The sequence below is a fragment of the Zootoca vivipara genome, chromosome 2 (assembly GCF_963506605.1).
Source record: "Zootoca vivipara chromosome 2, rZooViv1.1, whole genome shotgun sequence".
In the NCBI taxonomy this organism is placed as follows: Eukaryota; Metazoa; Chordata; class Lepidosauria; order Squamata; family Lacertidae; genus Zootoca; species Zootoca vivipara.
The window spans coordinates 12,627,003-12,650,768 of NC_083277.1; the positions used below are offsets into that span (position 1 = coordinate 12,627,003).

The window sequence follows — 23,766 nt, forward strand, 5'->3', positions numbered from 1 at the left end:
GATTTTCCTGGGAATATCAGTGATTTCTGCCGGACCCTGTTTCTGAAGGCTGAATCCCAGCGATGTCTAAGTCCAGTGTTTATTTGTTTATTTTCTTTAAAAATGTTTAGGGGTACTCAAGAAAATCACCATTTTATAGTTCAAATCGGGGGAAATAAATACAGTAAATGGACCAAAGAAAAAGATTCACAAAATGTTTAGGAGTATTGTACTGTCTGACCCTTTATAACCTTGGTAACCTTATATTACCCTTGATGTTTTCGTGAGTTTGCGAATTATGGGCTTCAGCTACTATAGAACATGTGCCTGCAGGTCTGTGCCTCTTTCCTGGCCTTGAGCGTCGTTAGGAACAGCAGCGGCATATAAGTATAAACCTGAAGACGGTGATGGAGAATGAGGAAGAGGAATCAAGCCAACCACAGGCATTACGATCGCGCCCGGGAGTAGCAGCTTTCGGCGATCTTGCTCAATTCCCCCTTTCTCCTCACTCTGAAGGCGGGTCCGAAAGTGATCGGGACGTTTCCCGGCAGCCGCAGGAGCGTTAGGGCACCAGCGGGGATTTCCCGGTCTGCAGCGCTTGTCTGGGAGGCAGGAGGGGACTCCTCGGACGCGGCTGCACCATGACGGCGTCTCTCCTCCTCGTCGCCCTCCTCGCCCTCTTGTCAGGTAGGGGGTGGCACTGGCAATGGGGCGCGGGAGGGAGAAAGAGACGGGGGTCAGAGGCTGTCGCCCACCCCCCCGTCATTTCTGTCTTCTTTAAAATAATTCCTCATTTTTTTAACCTGGGGTTTTCCCTAATCCATCTTTTTTTTTTATCCCATATTTCCTGATGTTCTTTCCTTTAAAAGCTCTCTTTCTCCAAAGGCTCACTTTCTCCAAAGGCTTAAAATATATTCCTTGCTTTCACATTTTTAACTGTTTTTGTTCATTGCGGTGCTTTTAGAGGTGGTTAATAAATCGACAACAATAAAAGCTTTTTTCTCTTTCTAGCGTCTTTTATTCCTTGCTGCCCCTGCTTTTCAAATGGACTTTGGCTGCTTTCAGTTTTTCTCCTTTTCCCACTCTTTTTTTCTTTCTTTCTTTCTACAAAGCAAATCTCCATTTATTTGCTCTGAAGTCTCCCTCCCCCTGAATTCAATGGCACTTCTGTGGAGGCTATACCTTTAAAGCGCATTCAAAGCACACTCTTTCCCTCACAGAATTCTGGGCATCGTAATTCACCCCTCACAGAGGTACAGTTGAATTCCTAGCAACCCTTAAATCAACAAACTACAGTGCCCAGAATGCTTTGAGGGCGGAAATGTGCTTTGAAGTTATACCTGAAGGAGCGTCTCTCTCCACCCCCATTGTTCAGCCTGGACACTAATGTCCAGCTCCGAGGGCCTTCTGGAGGTTCCCTCACTGCAAGAAGCAAAGCTACAGGGAACTAGGCAGAGGGCCTTCTTGGTAGTGGCACCCGCCCTGTGGAATGCCCTCCCATCAGATGTCAAGGAGATAAAGAACTACTGTACATCTTTTAGAAGACATCTGCAGGCAACCCTGTATCGGGAAGTTTTTAATGTTTGATGTTTTACTATGTTTTATACAGTATATGCTGCAAGGCGCTCAGAGTGGGTGTGGTATAAACAATAAGATTATTATTGGTAGAGTTAGATTTAGACTGTGTGCACACTATACATTTAAATCACACATCCTTCCCCAATGAATCTTGGGAACTGCAGAGTATCCTTCACAGAACTACAATTCCCAGCACCCTTAATAAACTATAGACCCCAGGATTCTTTTGGGGGGGGGATGTGCCTTAAATGTGTGGTGTGTGCACAGCCCAAGTCTGACCAGTAAATATGCTTCCTTTACTGAAAAGAGAGCCACAACAACAGGGCAACCCAAATTGGCACCCTCGATTCGTTTTTATTTGTTTGTTTTTGCAGCTCATTTCAAATGCACTATTCTAGGCGATCAAAAGTCTAGTACTGCACTAATTGGCAAACTAATTTTCTCAGTACATCAAACTGTCAAAAAAAACCCCTGTTGTTATTGGCATCTGTCCATCTCAAGAGACGATAGAAGAGTGCACCATCGATTGGCAAACTAATGCTGTAATATTGGTACATAAAATTGCCAAGAAACCTAAAATTTGATACACAAACATGAAACTACTAAGCTTTGAAAGTTGAGATAGCTTTGACAAAACAGGTGCCTCTTTTCCAGTGTGGACAAAGTGCAGAAAGATCTGGGAACGGTAGTCAGTTGGGTTGGTCTATGCCTGTACCATAACAGAACTAGTGGCAAAACGCATTGAGCCGCACTTCTCTGCAGAATCCCTTCTCTGAATGCTCCCTTCTGTCAAAACAACAGCAGGAATATCCCTGTAAGTCTGGGGGACCTGTGTTTTGATCTGAGACAGCTCTTCCTAACAGCTTCGAAGGCTGAAGCCCCAACGCGAAAATTCAGGAGCAATACTGACTCCAGGTTCAAAGTGCGTACTGACGGAGGGTCGGGATTCTGAAGCGGTTTTAAATCCAGGCAGCTGATGCCCATTTCCTATCCTTCACAGCCGTAGCTACACAAGAACCGGCCCTCGGTGCAACTCCATCGTGCCCAGAGTCTGTGTCTGTCCGAGGTGGCACCGTGTCACTCTCAGACGGGTTTCGCCCAGGAAGTATCCTCACTTATTCCTGCCCGGATGGCAGCTACCCGTATCCAACCCGAAGCCGGATCTGCCAATCAGACGGGAAGTGGACTCCGATGCGTTCCTCAAGCAAAAGCCCCCTCAGCCAAGCACAGTGTCGAAGTAAGTGAGCGTTGCTGGCTACTTTGGGGTTCTCTGGAGAGGGCTCATGGAGTAATCAGATAGAAGCCTGTTATTGCTCCGGTATATGTTCATAGCTGCCAAGTTCCGGCCTGAGAAATAAGGGACTGGACCGGAAGTAGCAGGCCGGAAGTAGCGCTGCCGCCATTTTGGAACTGGGCGGAGCATGCTCAGAAGCTACTTTTGATGCTGCTCTGCCCTGTTCCAAAATGGCCGCCGCACCAGAAGTTGCGCTGCAGCCATTTTGGAACTGGGCAAAGCAGCATCAAAAGTCGCTTCTGAGCATGCTCCGCCCAGTTCCAAAATGGCCACCACGCCAGAATAAACTGGGGGAAAACAAAAAAAATCCTTTTTTTCGGCTGGGGACAGCCGGAAAAACGGGGGTTTCCCGGGGAATACGGGAGACTTGGCAGCTATGTATATGTTATTGCCCCTTAGAGAGGGCTGCATTTCCTTGGGCTTAATCTACTGCCCACCTAGCAGTTCAAAAGCACGTCAAAGTGCAAATACAGTAGATAAATAGCTACCGCTCCGGTGGGAGGGTAAACGGCGTTTCCGTGCGCTGCTCTGGTTCGCCAGAGGCGGCTTAGTCATGCTGGCCACATGACCCGGAAGCTGTCTGCGGACAAACGCCGGCTCCCTCGGCCTATAGAGCGAGATGAGCACCACAACCCCAGTGTCGTCCGCGACTGGACCTAAAGGTCAGGGGTACCTTTACCTTTAATCTGCCGGGAACTGGGTGCTAGTGTGTGGGGTTGGAGAAGGTGGTGGATTGGTCCAGAACCAAAATGTAGGGACACTTACACATCTTATTTTTCACTATTATACCACTTTAAACAGGGTCCCCCCCCCCAAAAAAAAATCCTGGAACTGTCATTTGTTAAGGGTGTTTGGAATCATAGTGCTCTGTGGGAGGTAAACAACAGTTCCCAGAATCCTCAGGAGGAAGCCATAACTGTTAAAGTCGATTGAGCGAGAGATGGCATTTCTTGAGGTATCCCAGAATGCAACACCCAGGAATTGTCATGGGGCAAAGGCCCCACATTACTCCTTTTTGGAAGCGTCTGTGAAAGGAGAGGGGATATCTCCAGCTATCAGTTGTACCTGGTAATTGCAAAAGGATAATTGACGCTAATGTGGAATCTGCCTGGTCTGGCATTCTTTTGGATTCTGGGCCTCGACAGCCTTGTTCCATGTGCTTGTTCCTTGTCCTTCCTCCGTTGCAGAGATAAGCTGTCCTCCGCAGAGGTCCTTTGAAAATGGCTCCTTTGGCCCACGGCGAGGCTTGCATCCTGTGGGTGGCATCCTCAGCTTTGAGTGTTCGGATGGGTACCAGCTCCTGGGTTCCTCCAGGCGGCACTGCCTGCCCAATGGACGCTGGAATGGAACTTCTCCGGTTTGTGACGACGGAGGTATATGCCTAAATACTCCTCTCCCACCCCGACCACACACACACACATGCACATGAACCATGCATACACCTTCTGCGCTAAATAGCCTAATTTACCGGTATACAAGTTGCAGAATTGAGCTGTGTGTGTGTCTGTGTGTGTGTGTGTCTGTGTCTGTGTGTGTGTCTGTGTATGCTGGCTATTTGCACATGGGGGGTGGAGATTGTCCATTTGCTCCAAGAAGAGCACCCCTCCATACAAATAGAAGGCGGAGGGGGGCAGTGTGGATTGAGGCTATAGCAGGGGGCAAAGGGTTAAAGACCACCCCTCGCCTCTGCCCCAGCAGGAAAAAGCAAAGTGCGCGCCTAGCAGGTGAGCGAGTAAGCTGCAGAGCGAGGCTTTTTAAAAAAACGGCTTGCTCGGGCAGCTTCCTACGCCACTGCCTGTAATAACTTGAGGGCAAATGGTGTGACTAACATAACAGGTAGTTTGGCTCATAGTTGGTTTTGGGCCGTGGAATTTGCTCCGATATGCAGTTGGAGATGCGCTTTGCTTGTGGTTCACAGAGGGGTGGTGGTGGTGCTTGCCGTATGATATGTAACTCCACATATCCTGGGTTTCTGCCCTCATTTATGCCCATGTCCTCTCTGCAGCGGGGCACTGCCCAAGCGTTGCCATCCCGCCGGGGGCAATTGCTACTGGGGGGCGCAACCGTCTTGGCGACCGGGTCTCCTTCCAGTGTCAGAGTGGTCTGGACTTGGTGGGGTCTTCCCAGCGGGTCTGCACTCCAGAGGGTGAATGGTCAGGAGCTGAGCCAAGTTGTAGAGGTAAGCATCACAAACAGACACACACACACACACACACAGAAACACACACACCATCCTCTGTCTCCCCTGGCTTCCTGTATTCTTTTTGCATTTGCTTCATATACTTCTCTTGTTCTTCTTTCATATGTCCCTGCATCCCTTCTTTTTGCCTTCCTTTAATTTTTTTCATTTTTGTGGTTAAACCTTTAATGCTACCTAGTTTTTGGAATTCCCTTTTTCCGGATATTCCCTCTGAAGTGTAGGTGGGATCCCACGAGGCAAGACACAGCAGTAACAGAAAGAACCTTTATTGAACTCCATAACTGGATAACAGGGGCAATGCAACTGCTTATACATACATTTCTGAAAGCCAGGGCCACTCCCAACGTGATTGGCTGTCTGAAATGTACTCGGAGTCGAGAGTGAATTTCATGCTCTTTATTCAGCTCATAGTCATCAAGGAGAAGAAGAATGGCTCTTTTCCCAAAACCATCTGCTTATATACATTATTTACACAATGGGCCTTGCGTGATTGGCTACTTCAGGGCTACACCTGTGGGCCAATTATATTGTGGATTGACTTCTGCCTGCAGCCTGATTGGCTGCTCCTACAGGCCAATCAGGTAGCAGATTCGCTTCTGCCAGCTGCCTGATTGGCTGCTCCAGCAGGCCAATCAGGTTGCGGATTCACTTCCACCTGGAGTTGGATTGGGTAGCTCCCGCTGATACTGAATCCTATTGTTCTAGGATTCAGCTCAGTACATAACACTGTCTAAACTTCCAAGCTGCGAATCATGACTCAGAGTTGAAGGGCCAATGGCAGAGGCCCAAATCCTGAAATGTTTTGTGATTGGTGAATCAGAACACAGGAGCTCAGAAGCCTTAGTCCAGACAAACACAGACCACTGAATACATAACACTCTCCATCTTCTGCAAGGGAAGCCACAGGGGAGCCGCAGAAAGAATGTGGTTGGTCAAGGGAGCTGTGGACTTGGAAAGGTTGAAAGCCACTGGTCTAATTCATTGTAATGTGATTTCCTGTGCATGGCAGGGCAGGCTCTGTCTATGCTCTTTCTATATTACTTACACCCTACCTCCCTTTTGGAGAACGAGTCTCGACTCCTTTGCCGTCTTGTCTCGCAGTGACAGAAAGCACCCCCAAACCCTTTTTCTCTTTCCTTACAGCCCCCTATTCTTACGATAGGGCTGAAGACGTCAGAGCTGAATTTGGAGCCTCGTTTACTGAAGTTTTGAGCGATGTGTCGTCTTCTGGTCCTGACCCATCTGGGACCACTGCAGGCGAGTCTGAGCCCCGATGTAGTTTCTGTAGGCCAAGCTGGGACTCGGAGCAGAGACAGAGAGTCACATGTTATTTTAAAGGGGTGCTTTCCGTGGGGTTATTTCCATCAGCCTTCTCAATCCTTATCGGCTAGTTTGTTAAGAATTGCAGGCTTGCTGTGGATTAGGGGAAAGCTGTGGACCTAGTGTATCTTGATTTCAGTGTATCTTGATTTCTCGGTAGTGGCACCCACCCTGTGGAATGCCCTCCCACTAGAGGTCAAAGAGAACAACAATTACCAGACCTTTAGAAGGCATCTCAAGGCAGCCCTGTTTAGGGAGGCTTTTAGTGTTTGATGGATTTCTGTATTTTAATGTTTGATGGATTTCTGTATTTTAGAATTTCTGTTTTGTTGGAAGCCGCCCAGAGTGGCTGGGGGAACCCGGCCAGATGGGCGGGGTATAAATAATAAATTATTATTATTATTATTATTATTATTATTATTATTATTATTATGGCTTTTGACAAAGTTCCCCATGCTATTCTCCCCATGATATACTTTGGTGTGAAATGTCACCACTTTGCTGATGACTCGCAGCTGCAATCCTCCATTTTATCCAAGTCAGGAGAAGTTGGGCAGGTCTGGATAGTTTTATGATTTGTGCAATAGTACCCCAGCTGGGATTATTTTTAGCGGAAAGCAAGCTAGAAACCTTCCGAATAAAATAAATGTAGCATATTTTTATGGCAAGCCTCTGCTTGCGTCTGGGGTTCATTTTTGCCAGGAGAGGCACCATCAGGGCTTCATTGGAGTTCACGCCAGGCACATCACCCCCAAACTTACTTTCAGGGACAAACTGCACATCCTATTACATGCATTTTTGCATTCTTACTGGGACGCAGGTGGTGCTGTGATCTAAACCACTGAGCCTAGGGCTTGCCAATCGGAAGGTCGGTGGTTTGAATCCCCGTGACGGGGTGAGCTCCTGTTACTCGGTCCCAGCTCCTGCCAACCTAGCAGTTCGAAAGCATGCCAAAGTGCAAGTGGTTAAATAGGTACCAATCTGGCGGGAAGGTTCGAAAGCACATCAAAATGCAAGTAGATAAATAGGGACCGCTCCGGCGGGAAGGCAAACGGCGTTTCCGTGCACTGCTCTGGTTCGCCAGAAGCAGCTTTGTCATGCTGGCCACATGACCCGGAAGCTGTCTGCGGACAAACGTCGGCTTCCTCGGCCTATAGAGCGAGATGAGCGCCGCAACCCCAGAGTTGGACACGACTGGACCTGATGGTCAGGCGCCCCTTTACCCTTTACCTTCTGGCGGGAAGGTAAACAGTGTTTCCGTGCGCTGCTCTGGTTCACCAGAAGCGGTTTAGTCATGCTGGCCACATGACCCGGAAGCTGTACGCCGGCTCCCTTGGCCAGTAAAGCGAGATGAGCGCTGCAACCCCAGAGTCGTCCGCGACTAGACCTAATGGTCAGGGGTACCTTTACCTTTACCTTTGCATTCTTACAGCTACCGGTATGTGTGTTTTAAAATAGCAGCCCCAGGAGCCCCAGATTTGGATCGAAACTACAGCTTGGAAAGAAGAGTAAACTCTTCTCCACCAGTGCCATGGACCCGGTTTCATATTAAATGAAAATGAAAACTCACCAATGTGACGATGCATTTAAAGCGATGTGTAGTTTGTCTCTCAGCTCTGGAATGTGTGAAATAATGTTGGCGGGGGTGTGTGTGTTTTATTTGTTTTGTTTTTTTGCGAGAAGCTGCTTAAAAACTGAATAAACATAACCAACTGATCTGTGGTGAGGGTTCCACATTTTTTGATGGTTTCTCTTTCCACATACTAGCTCCTTCGTTAGGACGACGGCTTATACTCTCCAAAGACGGTTTCCTATATGTCTACTTTCTTGTGGATGCATCTCACAGCGTAACTGAAGTCAACTTCAACATCTCTAAGCAGTGTCTGGAGGTCATAATCACCAGGGTAGGCTTGTACGAATGCGACTTTGTACTTAAAAAAAAAAGTTTTCTATTACAATAATCCAATAGTAGCCTCATTATATCAACGCCAAATTACAATACAATTCCCAATATCAATCATTCAGATACCAGATTACATAATTTAGGTGGCCCCCCGCATGCTAGAATTGATGGTTTGATGATTTAACTTTATTTCTACATTCCAAAATCTTACTAATTTCAGTTACATTCCAGTCACAATAGTAATACAACAGCTGCAATATTTATAACTTCTATTCGTATTGACTCATTTAATGATTTATTTGTCTACAAGTGAAGATCTCATACATCCTTGCTCTTCCCGTGTGTGGCATTTATTCTGTCCATGTTGTTTCTTCCTGTCCTTGAAAAATATTATGTCTATCTTTACCGGTTGTTGCTGCTATCTGTCATGCCTTGCACGGAGTTGATATCCTGATGTTATTCCAAAGGTTTCTCCCTCACTCAGTCCCGTGCTTCTTTGCTTTTGCAACTTTTCATGACTCAGCTTGACCCCTGTGTTTTTCCTCCCTCATGGCTTGGATTTATGGAATACTTGAATTGAGGCTGCACTTTAAATTTTAATACGGTATTTTAATCTGTAATTGTTTTTATGTTTTATTGGACTTCTGTTGGTGTCAGCCGCCCTGAGCCCGGTTTTTGACTGGGGAGGGCGGGGTATAAATAAAATTTTATTATTATTATTATTATTATTATTATTATTATTATTATTATTATAGCTGCAAAAGTTGTGGCTTTGTACTTTTAGGTCCTGTTATGTATTGGTTTAATATGTGTACATGAGTTTCACTGCTAGACATAACAGGTCCGTTTGCTTGTACAATGTTGATTTCTAGTTCCCCTCGAGCCCATTTACGCAGGGTGTGCATGCAAATAATAATAATAATAATAATAATAATAATAATAATAATAATAATAATAATAATACAGTGGTACCTCGACTTCCAAAGGTTTCGACTTCCAAAGTCCGCTAACGCGGTCTGTGCATGCGCAAAATGGACGCTTCAGCTTCCGAAGTTTTTGACTTCCGAAGAGCGCTGCGGAACGGATCACCTTCGTAAGTCGAGGTACCACTGTAATAATAGATGGTATTCTCCCATCAGAGCCTGCCTACTTCTTAATCTAATCTTCAGAGGCCTTGTAGCCCAAGCCCACTCGGGAATTGGGCAAATCTGTCTGTCTCAATTTCTCTCAACTTCTATTCCCCTCCACCTTGGTTTTAATTTCAGTTTTCCACATCAGTTTGTGGCATGTTAGTCGTCATGAAAACGTTGCCAGCGTTTTAGCACCATTTCCTCCTAAACTTCACCTTTTTGCAACATAATTCCCCCCGATGTCATTTTCACCAACAACACACGTTTTCCTCCACACGTTTGTGTACTCGTCATTTAGCTGAAGAAGCACATTGCAAAAAATGAAAAAAAGTGTGAATTTGGGAAGATAGCGGTGTTTCAGATGAGGTAGAGTAGCCTTTAAGTGTTGATGGAATAAAATTGATCCCACACCCATAAGCCCACATTTGGTTGGGGCAAAGGTGCCGCCAGAAAATGGGGGGCTCGCTTAGGGCCAGACCCCCCCCCCCTTGTCTAAGTCACTTTTGCTGAAGACTAGGTTCCATGGTCAGAGCAGAAAGGAAAGAGAAGACAACCAGGCAAAAATACAAACCCTTTGGTTGTTTATTTGTTGTGGCAAAGTTTCAGCCTATTTAAAAGCAAAATGTTGCCACATCCAGACTTTGGACCTCAGACATAGGAAGGCTGGCCTTGCCCTGTTTTGCTGACATTTTTTTGCAGTGTTAAGAACTTCCTACTTAAAATGCCCCTTTGGCATTTAACAACTCTGCCTGCCCCTTTGCTATCACCATCTACTACCCTTATGTGCAACCCTTCTATTTTTCCTTCTCTCTAGCTTTTATTAATACAGTGTGTGTGGGTTTTTGTTTTGTTTTTTACTGCTGTTTGTTTTTAACTCTGGTGTCTCTTATCTTGGGTTGTTTTTTTAAAAAACTGCTGTTTGCTTTTAAACTGCTTTACTGCTAGTTTCAATTCTGCTCCTCCTTTTATATATAGTTCCATTTACACAGCACTGCTTTTTTGTAAGCTGCCTTGAACTATGAGGGAATGGCAGGGCTATATAATTTTTTTAAAAAAATATATATATTATCCAGTTCATTAAGTGTCTTCCTTCAAGGCACTCTGGGTATTTAAGCTATGGATGGAGTTGGGGAATGATAATCCTGTCATAACCACAATTCGCAGGAGTTCCTTGAGAGGAAACTACAGCAGCCATGTAAACGTGCCTTTATTTATATATTTACAAATATATAAATGTACGCTCAGGTCCTACACCAAGGGTCTTCTGCTGGTTCCCTGCAAGAAGTGAAGTTACAGGGAACCCGGCAGAAGGCCTTCTCGGTGGTGGCACCCACCCTGTGTAACACGCTCCCATCAGATGTCAAGGAGATAAAGAACTACATAACTTTTTGAAGACATCTGCAGGCAGCCCTGTATCGGGAAGTTTTTAATGTTTGATGTTTTACTAAGTTTTATATATGCTGCAAGGCATGCAGAGTGGCTGGGGAAACCATTATTATTATTATTATTATTATTATTATTATTATTATTACATTTATATACCACCCTTTCCTCCAAGGAGCTCAAGGCCTCAACCCCATTCTAGTTTGACACGCTAACCGCTACACCAGACCAGAAATGCTGGATTTTTCTCCAGAAGACAAACAAAAAGATTCTCACTGAAATACACTTTGGGTGGTAATTTAAGTTGTTTCAAGCTGTTTTTAATATTGTGTTTTCATTATTGTAGCTCACCCTTGGACCTTAGGCTGAAGGCTGTGATAGAAATAATAATAAAATCTTTAATCACATGAACCCATCGAATCACATTTTTACCTCCTCTGCCCCTCTTTCTCCTTCTTCCTCTGATTTCCTGTTTCTTCTCTCCCCCCCCCCAATTCCCAGATTGCCAGCTTTGATGTTCCCATCAGGTTCTCTGTAATCTCTTACGCCAGCCGACCCAAGATCATTGTCAACATCCAGGATGATATAGCTGAAGATACAGAAATAGTTATCGAGAAGATTCAAAATGAGATGAACTACAAAGGTGCTGAGAGGGATACCCCCCCCCCCCCGTTTTTGAGCAGCTGCACATTCAAAATGTATTTTCTGAAACCTGGCGAATGTGGCAGGTCTTTCTCGTGGGGGTTGGAAATGTGTCTTCAAGGCACATGTGACTAGTGCCTAAATTTTGGGATATTTTTCGCCCCACCCCACCTTGCTGTTGTTTCAGCTCCTTTGATTTGCTCTCGCTGTTTTAATATCTTACATTTATTTTACGTTTCAATGTGCTGCCCACCCTTTCAGCTTTGTAAGGCATCCCAAGCTGCGAGAGAGATGTAGAACAAATTTTTAAAAACCATGTCAATGCCATCCTCTTGCAGACCATGGCAACGCAACGGGAACCAACATTCAAGACGCCCTCGACTCCGTGTACCAGATGATGATTAGTGAGAAGGCGTTTACCAAAGTGCCGTGGGACAAAATCCGCCACGCCATCATTCTGTTCACAGACGGTGAGGAGAAATGGGGAGACACCCCCTCCCTCCCCCATAATAGGAAGAAGATTGCACAGAAGCCATAGGGTTCAATCCTTCTACCTGCCAACTAAAGGTAAAGGGACCCCTGACCATTAGGTCCAGTCGTGACCGACTCTGGGGTTGCGCGCTCATCTCGCATTATTGGCCGAGGGAGCCAGCGTATAGCTTCCAGGTCCTGTGGCCAGCATGACAAAGCCGCTTCTGGCAAACCAGAGCAGCACACGGAAACGCCGTTTACCTTCCCGCTGGAGCGGTTCCTATTTATCTACTTGCATTTTGACGTGCTTTCGAACTGCTAGGTTGGCAGGAGCTGGGACCAAGCAACGGGAGCTCACCCCGTCACAGGGATTCGAACCGCCGACTTTCTGATCAGCAAGCCCTAGGCTCAGTGGTTTAACCACAGATAATTTTGGCCCCAAGTAGAGACTAGGGAGAAACTAGATTCGGTTCACATTTAAAGGTGGATCTGTACCCAGTTTGCAAATTTCTGAAACAATATGCAAACTGAGACACTGCCATCTTGCAGTTCTGCAGCCAGGTACCGTACACACAGGTGCATATACCTGGCCAAAAGTGTCACCTGTGTCATGCATGAATTGCAGAAAATGACCGCGCGAAAAATGCATTACTGTATGTGAGGGGAAATGGCTCTACAAAAGCTTGCATATTCAGCAGAACTGCACACAAATATTGAGAGAAATTCTCACCGAAAGGCTGAGGGGTTTTCGCAAGGACTATAAAAATGGCCACTTGATGCGGAAATGTCGAGAACTGAAGCAATTCTAAAGGCCGGCAAAAGCTCCTCTCTCCTCTTCGTAGCCTATATAGGATTGCATCTTCCTTTCCTTTCTTCCTCTCCTTCCTTCCTTCCTTCCTTCCTTCCTTCCTTCCTTCCTTCCTTCCTTCCTCTCTCTCTCGCTCCCCCCTTTCTTTTAATTTTATTTCTTTATTTATCCCCTCTTTTTCCTGCAAGGAGCTCCAGGTGGCGTTCATGGTTCACCCCTCCTCACTGAATCCCCACAACAACCCTACAGCGTAGGTGAAATATACTCAGAGTCCTGCAGTGATTTCATGCTCTTTATTTCAGCTTGTAAAAACAGTGATTGAATTACGCCCCCCCCCCCCAAAAAAACCTCAGGCTTTTATATACATTATTTACACAATGAGTCCTGTCTGATTGGCTGCTTCTGCTTCCCTCCTGGAGCCTGATTGTGCTGCTCCTAGGGCACAAGGAGAAGGGGACGACAAAGGATGAGATGGTTGGACAGTGTTCTCGAAGCTACGAACATGAGTTTGACCAAACTGCGGGAGGCAGTGCAAGACAGGAGTGCCTGGCGTGCTCTGGTCCATGAGGTCACGAAGAGTCGGACACGACTAAACAACAACAAGATCCTACCAGCCTAATAGGCTGATTAACTTCCTCCTGGAGTCTGATTGGACTGCTCCTTCAAGCCAATCAGTTGTTGCATTCTAGGATCCTTACCTGCCGATTGTTCTAGGATCCAAGCTTAGTACATAACAGTAGGCTAGGCTGAGAGTCAGCGACTGACTCCAAGGTCACCCAGTGAGCTTCATGGCCAAGTGGGGATTTGAACCCTGCTCTCCCAGTCCCAGTCTGACACTCTAACCCAGGCACCCCAAGCTTCGGCCCTCCAGATGTTTTGGACTACAATTCCCATCTTCCCCGACCACTGGTCCTGTTAGCTAGGGATCATGGGAGTTGTAGGCCAAAACATATGGAGGGCCGCAGTTTCGGGATGCCTGCTCTAACCCCTATGCCACACTGGCTTCCTTTTTGCATTCATTTAAAACGTAGAGCCAGAGGCGGAGCTAGCTGCTCTGGCACCCGGAACGGGGCACATGCTGTGCCCACAGGGGCTGGGCTAGCCGCCCACAGGCATGGGGCGAGCGTCCCAGGGGGCGCCGTAGTGATGTCACCCCCCCTCAGGGATGACACCCAGGTGGGCCGCACCTACCGCACCCCCTTTCTCCACCAGTGTGTACAGCTTCAGCCAGTGCACACTGGAGCCTTTTAATGATTTCTCGTCGTGACACCCCAGTGTGCTCCAGCATGTAACATGGGAATCGCTGCCTGATTTTGTTTGCATGGTTTTGTTTGTCCTCTTAGGGAAGTCTAATATGGGAGGTTCCCCCACAAAGGCTGTGCGCAGCATAGAAGACTTTTTGAATGTGAGAGCAAACAGGAAAGACTACCTGGGTAAGTCATATAAACCTACTTCACTTGAGTGATAGTTAAAAGGAGGGTGCCTGGCTTACCTTCCAAGTCCTGGACTGCAGAATCCGGGACTGGCAGCCGTGTGACACCGGAAGTTGCATCAACGTAACTTCCGGTGTCGCTTTGCCCTTCTATGGGCACCAAAAATGGCCGCCGCCGGCTTCAAAAGTAGCTTCTACGCATGACCGGAAGTGCGGCGATGGTCATTTTTGGTGCCCATAGAAGGGCAAATCAGGGGGGGGGGGGAATGGCCGTCGGCAGGAGAAAATAATGGAGAAAAACGGGAGACGAAGTGATACGGGGGACCACCGGGTAAAGGCAAGTAAAAACGGGGGTTTCCCGGGGAAAACGGGGTACTTGGCAGCTATGGTGCCTGGTCTGTCTGAGGAGATCATCCAGCGGGCTGAGGCTCTTTTCCGGATCCCAAACGTCACAATGACAACGATGCTTCATTTACTTTTTTTTAATTGAAATGATTTTTATTAAATTTTCACTTTAAAGAACAAACAGTCAATTCCCACATTTGTCGACACATCTCTTTCCCCACCGCTCTGCCGAGCTTTTGACTTCCCTCCATCCCCCCATCAGGCTTTCCCTCTTCCAATCTGCATCTCACAGTCTCTGCTTATATATCCAATCCGTGTCGTAGGATTTATTTCAATCCTGCTAGTGTCTCCAAGAAAACTCCATGGACACTCTTGAGAGTCCCATGGACTCTTGAGAGTCCCATGGACTGCAAGAAGATCAAACCTATCCATTCTTAAGGAAATCAGCCCTGAGTGCTCCCTGGAAGGACAGATCGTGAAGCTGAGGCTCCAATACTTTGGCCACCTCATGAGAAGAGAAGAATCCTTGGAAAAGACCCTGATGTTGGGAAAGATTGAGGGCACTAGGAGAAGGGGACGACAGAGGACAAGATGGTTGGACAGTGTTCTCGAAGCTACGAACATGAGTTTGACCAAACTGCGGGAGGCAGTGCGAGACAGGAGTGCCTGGCGTGCTATGGTCCATGGGGTCACGAAGAGTCGGACACGACTAAACGACTAAACAACAACAAAGTGTCTCCAAACCTGTACAGTTTTTATTCATATAGTCAATAAATTTACTCCAGTCTCTTTGGAATTTTGCTTCATCCTGGCTTCGGATACTGCAGGTCAGTTTTGCCGACTCCGCATAGTCCATCATCTTCGTCTGCCACTCCTCTATCATTGGTAGTTCTTGTAATTTCCACTTTGGGGCTACTAATGTCCTTGACGCTGTTGTTGCATACATAAATAGTCTTAACAATTTCCTCTCCCATTTCCAATCAGTGCCTATCCCAGTGATGGCGAACCTATGACACGCGTGTCAGACGTGACACGCAGAGCCCTCAATGCTGGCACGCCCCCATCGGCCAATTCGGGCTGTTGTTGTTGGTTTTTCCCCCCTACGCTGTTGCTGGTAGCCAGAGATTGGTTTTTAACCCTTTCTGTGCTGTTTTTTCTGGCGCTTTGGCAGACTGTGTCGGTGCTGCGTGTTAATTCCAGCGAAGGTATTATTCGTCATTTATTTCTGTTCTCTTCCCCCCCCCCAAAAAAAGCGCAGCAGCTTTGGGGCATCCCCCCCAAAAGAGCAAAGCAACTTTTGCACCCCCCAAAAAAACCTCCAAAACTTTGGTCAGCAGCTCCCCCCAAAAAGCTCAACAACTCTGGGCACTTTGTGATAAATAAGGGGTTTTTGGTTTGGTTTGGTTAAATAATTAGTTTTTGGTTTATTAAATACAGTTATATATTACAATTATACATTTTTGTTTTTTTACCTATAAATATCGCGAAATTATGGTTTTTTTCTCGAAGTGACACACCACCCAAGTTATGCTCGGTTTTTTGGCGAATTTTGACACAGCAAGCTCAAAAGGTTGCCCATCACTGGCCTATCCTGTAACTGCCTGCTCAAATTCCAAAACCTTTTATTCCACAAGCGTTCTCGTTTAGGTTGCATGCACAGCATCCATTTAAAGCACGTTTCACCCCACACTGGGAACTTAGTTTACTCCACACAAATGCTTTCTGACAGTAAGAGCTTTTCGGCAGTGGAACAGACACCCACGAGAGGAGGTGGACTTGTCTTCCTTAGAGGCTTTTAAGCAGAGGTTGAAGGTCCATCTGTCATGTGAGGTTAACAGGGAACCAGGCAAGAGGGCCTTCTCGGTAGTGGCGCCCGCCCTGTAGAACAACCCTCCCATCAGATGTCAAGGAAATAAACAACTGTCTGACTTTTAGAAGATATCTGAAGGCAGCCCTGTTTAGGGAAGTTTGTAATGTTTGATGGTGGTACCCCTGGTTAAGAACTTAATTCGTTCCAGAGGTCCGTTCTTAACCTGAAACTGTTCTTAACCTGAGGTACCACGTTAGCTAATGGGGCCTCCTGCTGCCACCGCACCACCAGAGCACGATTTCTGTTCTCATCCTGAAGCAAAGTTCTTAACCTGAGGTACTATTTCTGGGTTAGTGGAGTCTGTAACCTGAAGCGTCTGTAACCCGAGGTACCACTCTTTGCTTGGCTGGGGCAGCTTCCTGTGTACTATGCGCCTCTCACAGAATCTTTACATATTTTTGAGGAAAAGTTGGGGTGCCAACTCATGGGGGCCGGGCCCTTTGGGGCCCCCCAATATTTTGGGGAGGGGGCCAGGCCTCCCTAATGTCCCCAAAAATCAGGGGGTGGGGGAGGTTGCGTGCGGAGCCAAGCGCAGTGTGGCTGCAGTGACCAGTTCCTTTTCCTCCTCCTGCCGTGGAGGGGAAGGAAGGTCAAAACAGCCCCCCACAATGGTGGCAGCAGAAGGAGCCAATGGCCATTGGAACAGCGCTGCTGCTGTGTTTGTCTCCACCCCGGCTCCTCTCAACGTCACACACGTGTGTGATGTCACACGCACTGCACCGCACGCAACATTGCCCACCTTCCACAGTCGCCCTCACAAGCTGACGTTCCTGGGATAAGTTGTCGAGCAGGGAGAATCTGACGTGTGGTTTGGTTGGCATGCTTTCAGGAAAGCTTATCTGCCTGAGTCCTGATTAGATTCTGAGGAAACCCGACTTTGTTTCCTGAGAACACAGTTTAGGAAGAACCGGTAGAATGTTCCTGGTCCTCTGGAATTCCCCTCCACAAGGAAGTTTGAGGTGGCACCATGAGGGAAGGGAAATTAGGGCTGGTGTCCAAGGGGCTTCACTCAGCGGAATGAGCTGAGGTATGTTGCGCATGCAGCTTTGGTGATACGCATTATCAGGTACCAGAGCATAAGTCTGTTAAGTCCAGAGTCTAAAACTGCCTAACTGCACCACAGCTTGAGGCCCAGGTTTAACGACACTTGGAAGGCTAGTTGGCACATTATACTTACAATTAACTTATGAATCGCCTTCTGAGCCACCCTCTCAAGGCGTATTACAAATAAAATCATAGAATCTTAGATTTGTAGAGTTGGAAGGGACCCTGAGGATCATCTGAGGGCAGCCCTGTTTAGGGAAGCTTTTAATGTTTAATAGATTATTGTATTTTAATATTCTGTTGGAAGCTGCCCAGAGTGGCTGGGGAAACCCAGCCAGATGGGCGGGGTATAAATAATAAATTATTCTTATTGTTATTGTTATAATTTAAATCTAACCTCCTGCAGTGCAGGAATATGCAGCTGCCCCATGCAGGGATCAAACCTGCAACGTTGGCATTATCAGCACTACGCTCTAACCAATTGAGACATCATCTGTGCTAATTAAAAACAGTTTAAAACACCAAAACAACTTGTGGCTGGTAGCATGAATTTTTGAGGGTTAAGCTCCACCGACAATGGGATTTTGGACTTTGCTTCCAGGGTGTCCAGCAATGCTTTCTGTCTCTCTTTCTCTTTCGTTCAGATATCTATGCTTTTGGGGTTGGAACCGTTGACGTTGACTGGAGCGCCATGAACGAGATAGCATCCAAAAAGCCGGGCGAGAGGCACGCCTTCAAGTTGAATGACCTTAAGGAATTGAAGACAGCCTTTGAAGATGTCCTGGGTGTGTATGTTCTCTGGCACCATGGGTGTAGGCAGGGGGGGCAGTTGCTCCCCCCTAGAAGCAAAAGGCTGAGGGGCGCAGTGTGGCGGCCCCAGGCTTACTCTCCCCGCACGCCTCCAGAGCTTCGTGCCGGGAGCAGGAGCCTGGGGCCGCCTCCTCGGAACAGCCGAAAGGCGCAGGCCATGTAGCCCCACCCACATTCCCACTGTGGCCCCTCCCGTGCCTTGGCCCCGCCATGTAGCCCCCCTAATTTTGATCCTGGGTACGCCCCTGTCTGGCGCTCAACAAAGACGGGGTCAAACCTTGGAAGCTAGACAGGGTCTGGCCTGGTTCGTACTTAGATGGGAGACCGTTTGGGGATGCCAGGTGCTGCAGACTTCAAACACTAAACAAAGGTACGGTCAGCACAAGAGGAGGCAAAAGGAAGGACAGAGTGAGGAAGCATGCCTGTATTCGGTGAGTATGCCCAATGGTCAAACTATGATTTCCAGAGGCAACTGCGAACCCCAATTCTTACTTCCTGGATTCACTTCTGCCAGCAGCCTGATTGGCTGCTCCTGCAGGCCAATCAGGTTGCTGATTCATTCCCTTTCCAATACTCTCAGATCCCAGAGATCTTCATGATATTTGTGGCTTGGCAAACAACTCTGACAGCGCTAGCTGGGAGCAGAAGAACCCGTGGCACGTGCTCCTCCAATACAGCGTGAGTAGAGGCTGCTCTCTGTCCACACACACAAACCCCTTTATGATATTGTTAATCCCTAACCAACCATATCCACTCTTCATTGCAGACACTGACAGAACCTTCTTGTCGGGGCGCTTTGATTTCAAAGACGTGGGTCTTGACGTCTGCTCACTGCTTCAGCAAATTCAACAACACAGCAGGATGGATCGTCATTTTGGAAAAAGGTGCGAAAGGAAAAGCAGAACATGTTTTTAACTCTGCAGGTCTGCTCTAGGGGAGCTCTGGAGACTGGGCCGACCCTTCCATTAAAGGGCATTAAAGTGAGTGGGCCGTTTTGGGCAGCTGATTCGGGGTGGCGTCAAAGGGCAGCACTTTGCTAGGTATTTAATTTATTTAATTTTAAATTTTTTTGCAAACCAAGAAAATCTTTTATTAAAAAAATCACACACACACACACACACATACATGTAGGAATTGTGGGAGGAGAGAGAGAGAGAGGATCCTTTCTTAAACTGTTACACATGCAGCACCCTCTGCAAGACAGGCGAGCGCCCCCAGGGCCCCCACAACAGCCACCCCTCTTTTCCTGCCCCAGAGTTCTGCAGCGACGCCTTAAAAAGCTCCAGGGCGCTTGGGCAGCTTCTTGCTTCTCTCCCTCTCCCCACCGGTGCGGGTGCTCGGCGCCTACCACCTTAATTAATTATTGTTGTACTCCTGCTGCCAAGGAGGAGGAGAGGCACTCCTTCCTGCCTCAGGTGTGAAAATAACCTTACCAGCTGTGGGTACTGTAGAGATGCACCTTGACCGGAGGAGGAAGAGCACATCAGTCTCAGGCAGCAAAAATGCAATTGGCTGGCTGTGTAAGGCAAGGAAGACTGCCCCCCCCCCCCGGCTTGGCTTGTACAGAAGAAATCAAAACTCAGCCTATGAGAGTATGGTTGCTTTTGCCCTGCGAGGGTAGCAAGCAGGTATATAAGTGCGTGTGTGTAGTTAGATATGCGGTAAGAATTCAATTTTATTTTTATAATTAGTTTTACAACATGCAAAAATTCAAAAGAAGAAAAACTTGAAAAGCAAACAGCTTATCATTATATATCTTATTTCGGCTCCCCTTCCCCTCTTTCTGCGGTTCCTTGTTCTTACAATATTTACTGCACTTCCAAATTGAACCAATTTATTATTTATTCCCTGTGTTCCATGTAGATTTTCTTTTACCACTGCATGTTTTTACATTCAGCCTGCTTACATCTGAATTTGTTTGCATAAATGATTGGAAATATAAATCAAGAAATCATTTCTATAAATGATGGTAAGAAATCATTCTTTCTTAAAAACTTGGTCGTTTTGATTTCTTACTCTTCTGGTAAGTTTCGCCGGAATACCACAAGAATTCAAATTTTGCACCACCTTGCCTGTTACCCAGGTGTGAAACAACAATCCACGGAGCCAAGGAACCTATTTTTGAAGCCCAGCACCCGGTTAGGGACCCAACGTTTATTTCTGTTGCAAGAGGACAAAGCTCAACTCATGTGCCAGTTAAGAAGGCCTGCCCCGAGGCACTTCAGAGCCTCCTATATAGCGTATATAGCACACAAAGTTAGTTATGAAACATTCTTAAACATAAAGCATCCCCTTTATGTGCATCAAGAAAGGTCATTGGGTAGTTTTTGTTATGTGCATCAAGAAAGTCATTGGGTAGTCAGCTCCCCCCCCCACCCCTAATTACCTTGGGATGCCCGCAAGTGGCTAGGTCATTTGACCATCTTTGGTCATGGATGTCACATGTTGCCATAGTAACCAAGCCTGTGATCAGACCCTGTTTCCATTCTCTCTCTGTCTCACTCCTTCACCTCTTCCGTTTGTCCCTGAGCCTACAGGAAGCCTCAAAAAGAGATTGGGTTCACATTCCAATGTTAACCAAAACAAGCTTGGAAAAACATCCGCAATGGCTGTTTGTCCCACTTTCAGGTTTAGATAGGATTTCTTGTTTATGGCCTAGAGAGCACAGCAGTTGTAAGGTATACAGTTATGCCTCGGGGTTACAGATGCTTCAGCTTGTGTCTTTTCGGGTTGTGCACCGCGCGAACTCGGAAGTACCCGAATGGGTTACTTCCGGGTTTCTGCGCTTGCGCATGCGCAGAAGCACCAAATCAAATCCGCACGTGCACAGATGCGGCGCTGCAGGTTGCGAACATGCCTCCCACACGGATCACGTTCGCAACCCGAGCATCCATTGTAGTCACAGAGGAACTAGAAATAAAACTACTCAGTGAAGTGTTCTATCTTTCTAACAGGTTAAATGCCATTCATATTTGAAACATAATCAAATCAAAATTTACACCATGGGTCTCTGATTCTTACATCAGATAGATGACTGTCCTCATTCATGGTGCTTTAGGAATACAGTGGTCCCCTCGACTTACGAACTTAATCCATTCCGTTCGGAAGTCGAAACACGGCTTCCCATAGGGAACAAAATATTCGGAAAAATTCGTAAGTCGAAAAAACCACATGTAAAAATGTGTAAGTCGAAAAAACCGCATTTAAAGCCGCCAACAGTTTCCGTTCGGATGCAGAAAAATTCGTAAGCATGCAACCATTTGTCCCGTTCGTAAGTCGAAACCTACAGATGTCGAGTAATTCGTAAGTCGAGGGACCACTGTACAAGAGGATAGTTCTCAATGGACTTTGAATCTAAAACTCAACAGAAGCAAAGAGGAAATAGTGGAGGAGGTAAACGGGGAAAGAATATGAGGTCGTTTCTGTTATGCATGCTTCAACTGTGATCCTATACCCAGAAGAAAGTCCCACCGATTGCCATAGCTGCGAAGTCTCCCGTTTTCCCCAGGAAACCCCCATTTTTCCAGCTGTCCCCAGCTGAAAAAACGGATTTTTTGGTTTCCCCCCGGTTTATTCTGGCGCGGCGGCCATTTTGGAACTGGGCGGAGCATGCTCAGAAGCGACTTTTGATGCTGCTCTGCCCAGTTCCAAAATGGCCGCAGCGCGACTTCTGGTGCGGTGGCCATTTTGGAACTGGGCACAGCAGCATCAAAAGTCACTTCTGAGCATGCTCCGCCCAGTTCCAAAATGGCCGCCACACTACTTCCGGTATGCTACTTCCGGTCCGGTCCCTTATTTTTCAGAGAGGAACTTGGCAGGTATGCCGATTGCTCTGTTGGCAGCAAGGCATGGTAACCAGAGGGCACTTGCAACTGATCTGGTCGAAACCTGAACCGCATCAGGCCGATTCGAGACAGATCCAGATTGGATCAAGGAAGCTCTGGATTCGGTAAACATCAGGTCAAGAGCGATCCAGGGCTCAAAGTGCTCTCTGAGAAAGACAGGCAGGCTTGTCTCCAATGTGTTGCCATAATTTATTGCAACGCTCTATAAAGAAAACACGAGGGCAAAGAGGGGGGGGATGGGAAACAGAGTTCGCTCATATTCAAATTCAAGGCTACGGAATCTCACCCAATACTCTCCAGCCACGGCGTTGGGGAAAAGGGGCGTGCTTTGGGGTGAAGATATAGACACTGAAGATGTTTCACTCTTCTCTCCCTAGCTAGAGGAGGGACCACCAAATTGCGAATAAAGAGGCGGATCGACCACGAATTGTTCAACGTGAAAGCCAAGGTGGCCCAGGGGATCCAGGAATTCTACGACTATGATCTCTCCTTACTCGAACTGGAGAAACCCGTGCAGTTTGGCGGGAGAATCAGGTAATGTGCCGTATCAGGGCAGATTCAGTCAGACGAAGGGCTCCGTTACAGGGTATGCACTGATTGGAAACAAATCAGTGTGACCACCCAAAAACCACTGCAGGCGCAAACAGTATTAAAAGCGGGAATCATAGTTGTAAGGGACCCCCAAAGGCCATCTAGTCGTACCCCCTGCAGGATGATCAGTACTATAGCAGCTAGGCGGCCATCTAGCCTCTGCTTAAGAACCTTCAGCAAAGGAGGGAATATAGAAGGAAGAGATGCAGTTCTGTTGTCCTCTAAGATCACACCCACACCATAGATGTCAAGTGGTCTTTGTGCAGTTTTAACAGTCATGGAGAATTCTGGGCATTGTAGTTTGTGAAGGGTGCCGGGAATTGTAGCTCTTTGAGCTCAGCACCCTTAAGTAGCTACAGTTCCCAGGATCCTTTGAGGGAAGCCATGGCTGTGGCATACATTTAAAGCTATGGGTGTGACCTAAGGCATCCTTAGGCTCTCAATCTGGTGGGCATCACAATTTCTGTGAACCAGTATTGTAGCCTGCAAGAGTTTATACCGAGTGATCTCAGAACATAACCAGGATTACATGGTTCCAAGTAGATGCTCTCCGGGAAGAAGAAGAAGAAGAGAAAGAGGAAGAAGGAGAAGGAGAAGGAGAAGATTTATTATTATTATTATTATTATTATTATTATTATTATTATTATTATTATTATTCTCCACCCATCTGGCTGGGTTTCCCCAGCCATTCAAGAACCAGGTGCGTGGCCAAATCATGCTAAAGTCCAGCATCTCTGCAAGGACCCCAGCCTAAAAAAAATGCTGAGCAGTCTGCCAGAAATTGGCCACTATTTTTCCTATTTCTGCTTTGGCCGGTCATGGGGAAAACAAAGTACACCACGAGGACCATGCCATCTCTTTCCACCGTTTTGATGTTGTCCTTGCTGGGGTCCTTCCAGGCCCCCTCTCCCCCTTCCACATTTCTTTGGATGGTCCAAGCTCCAAGTCTGTGGCAAATATTTGTCTTCCCTGCAGGCCAATCTGTCTTCCTTGCACGGAAGGTGCCAACAGAGCCCTGAAGATGAAGCCAGGCGCCACATGCAAGGACCACGGTGAGTGCCTCGGGCTACCCCAATGGTAGCCCCATTTGGGGAAAGGGTTGAGGCTCAAAGGTAAGGCT

At 47.0% G+C, this 23,766-nt stretch overlaps 1 protein-coding gene across 1 annotated transcript in view; it reads left to right on the top strand.

Annotated features, from left to right (window-relative positions):
• Window positions 1–441: 441 nt before the first annotated feature.
• LOC118080127 (uncharacterized) overlaps window positions 442–23,766 on the top strand; it is a 73,717-nt gene continuing 50,392 nt past the window's right edge. The window contains exons 1-14 of the mRNA XM_060270989.1: window positions 442–666; window positions 2,558–2,794; window positions 4,039–4,224; window positions 4,857–5,030; window positions 6,195–6,308; window positions 8,139–8,275; window positions 11,289–11,430; window positions 11,768–11,899; window positions 14,052–14,141; window positions 18,044–18,184; window positions 18,790–18,887; window positions 18,976–19,093; window positions 22,432–22,588; window positions 23,622–23,698. Coding sequence (XP_060126972.1) covers window positions 621–666; window positions 2,558–2,794; window positions 4,039–4,224; window positions 4,857–5,030; window positions 6,195–6,308; window positions 8,139–8,275; window positions 11,289–11,430; window positions 11,768–11,899; window positions 14,052–14,141; window positions 18,044–18,184; window positions 18,790–18,887; window positions 18,976–19,093; window positions 22,432–22,588; window positions 23,622–23,698 — 1,849 coding nt within the window. The 5' untranslated portion in view covers window positions 442–620. The remainder of the gene's footprint in view (window positions 667–2,557; window positions 2,795–4,038; window positions 4,225–4,856; window positions 5,031–6,194; window positions 6,309–8,138; window positions 8,276–11,288; window positions 11,431–11,767; window positions 11,900–14,051; window positions 14,142–18,043; window positions 18,185–18,789; window positions 18,888–18,975; window positions 19,094–22,431; window positions 22,589–23,621; window positions 23,699–23,766) is intronic.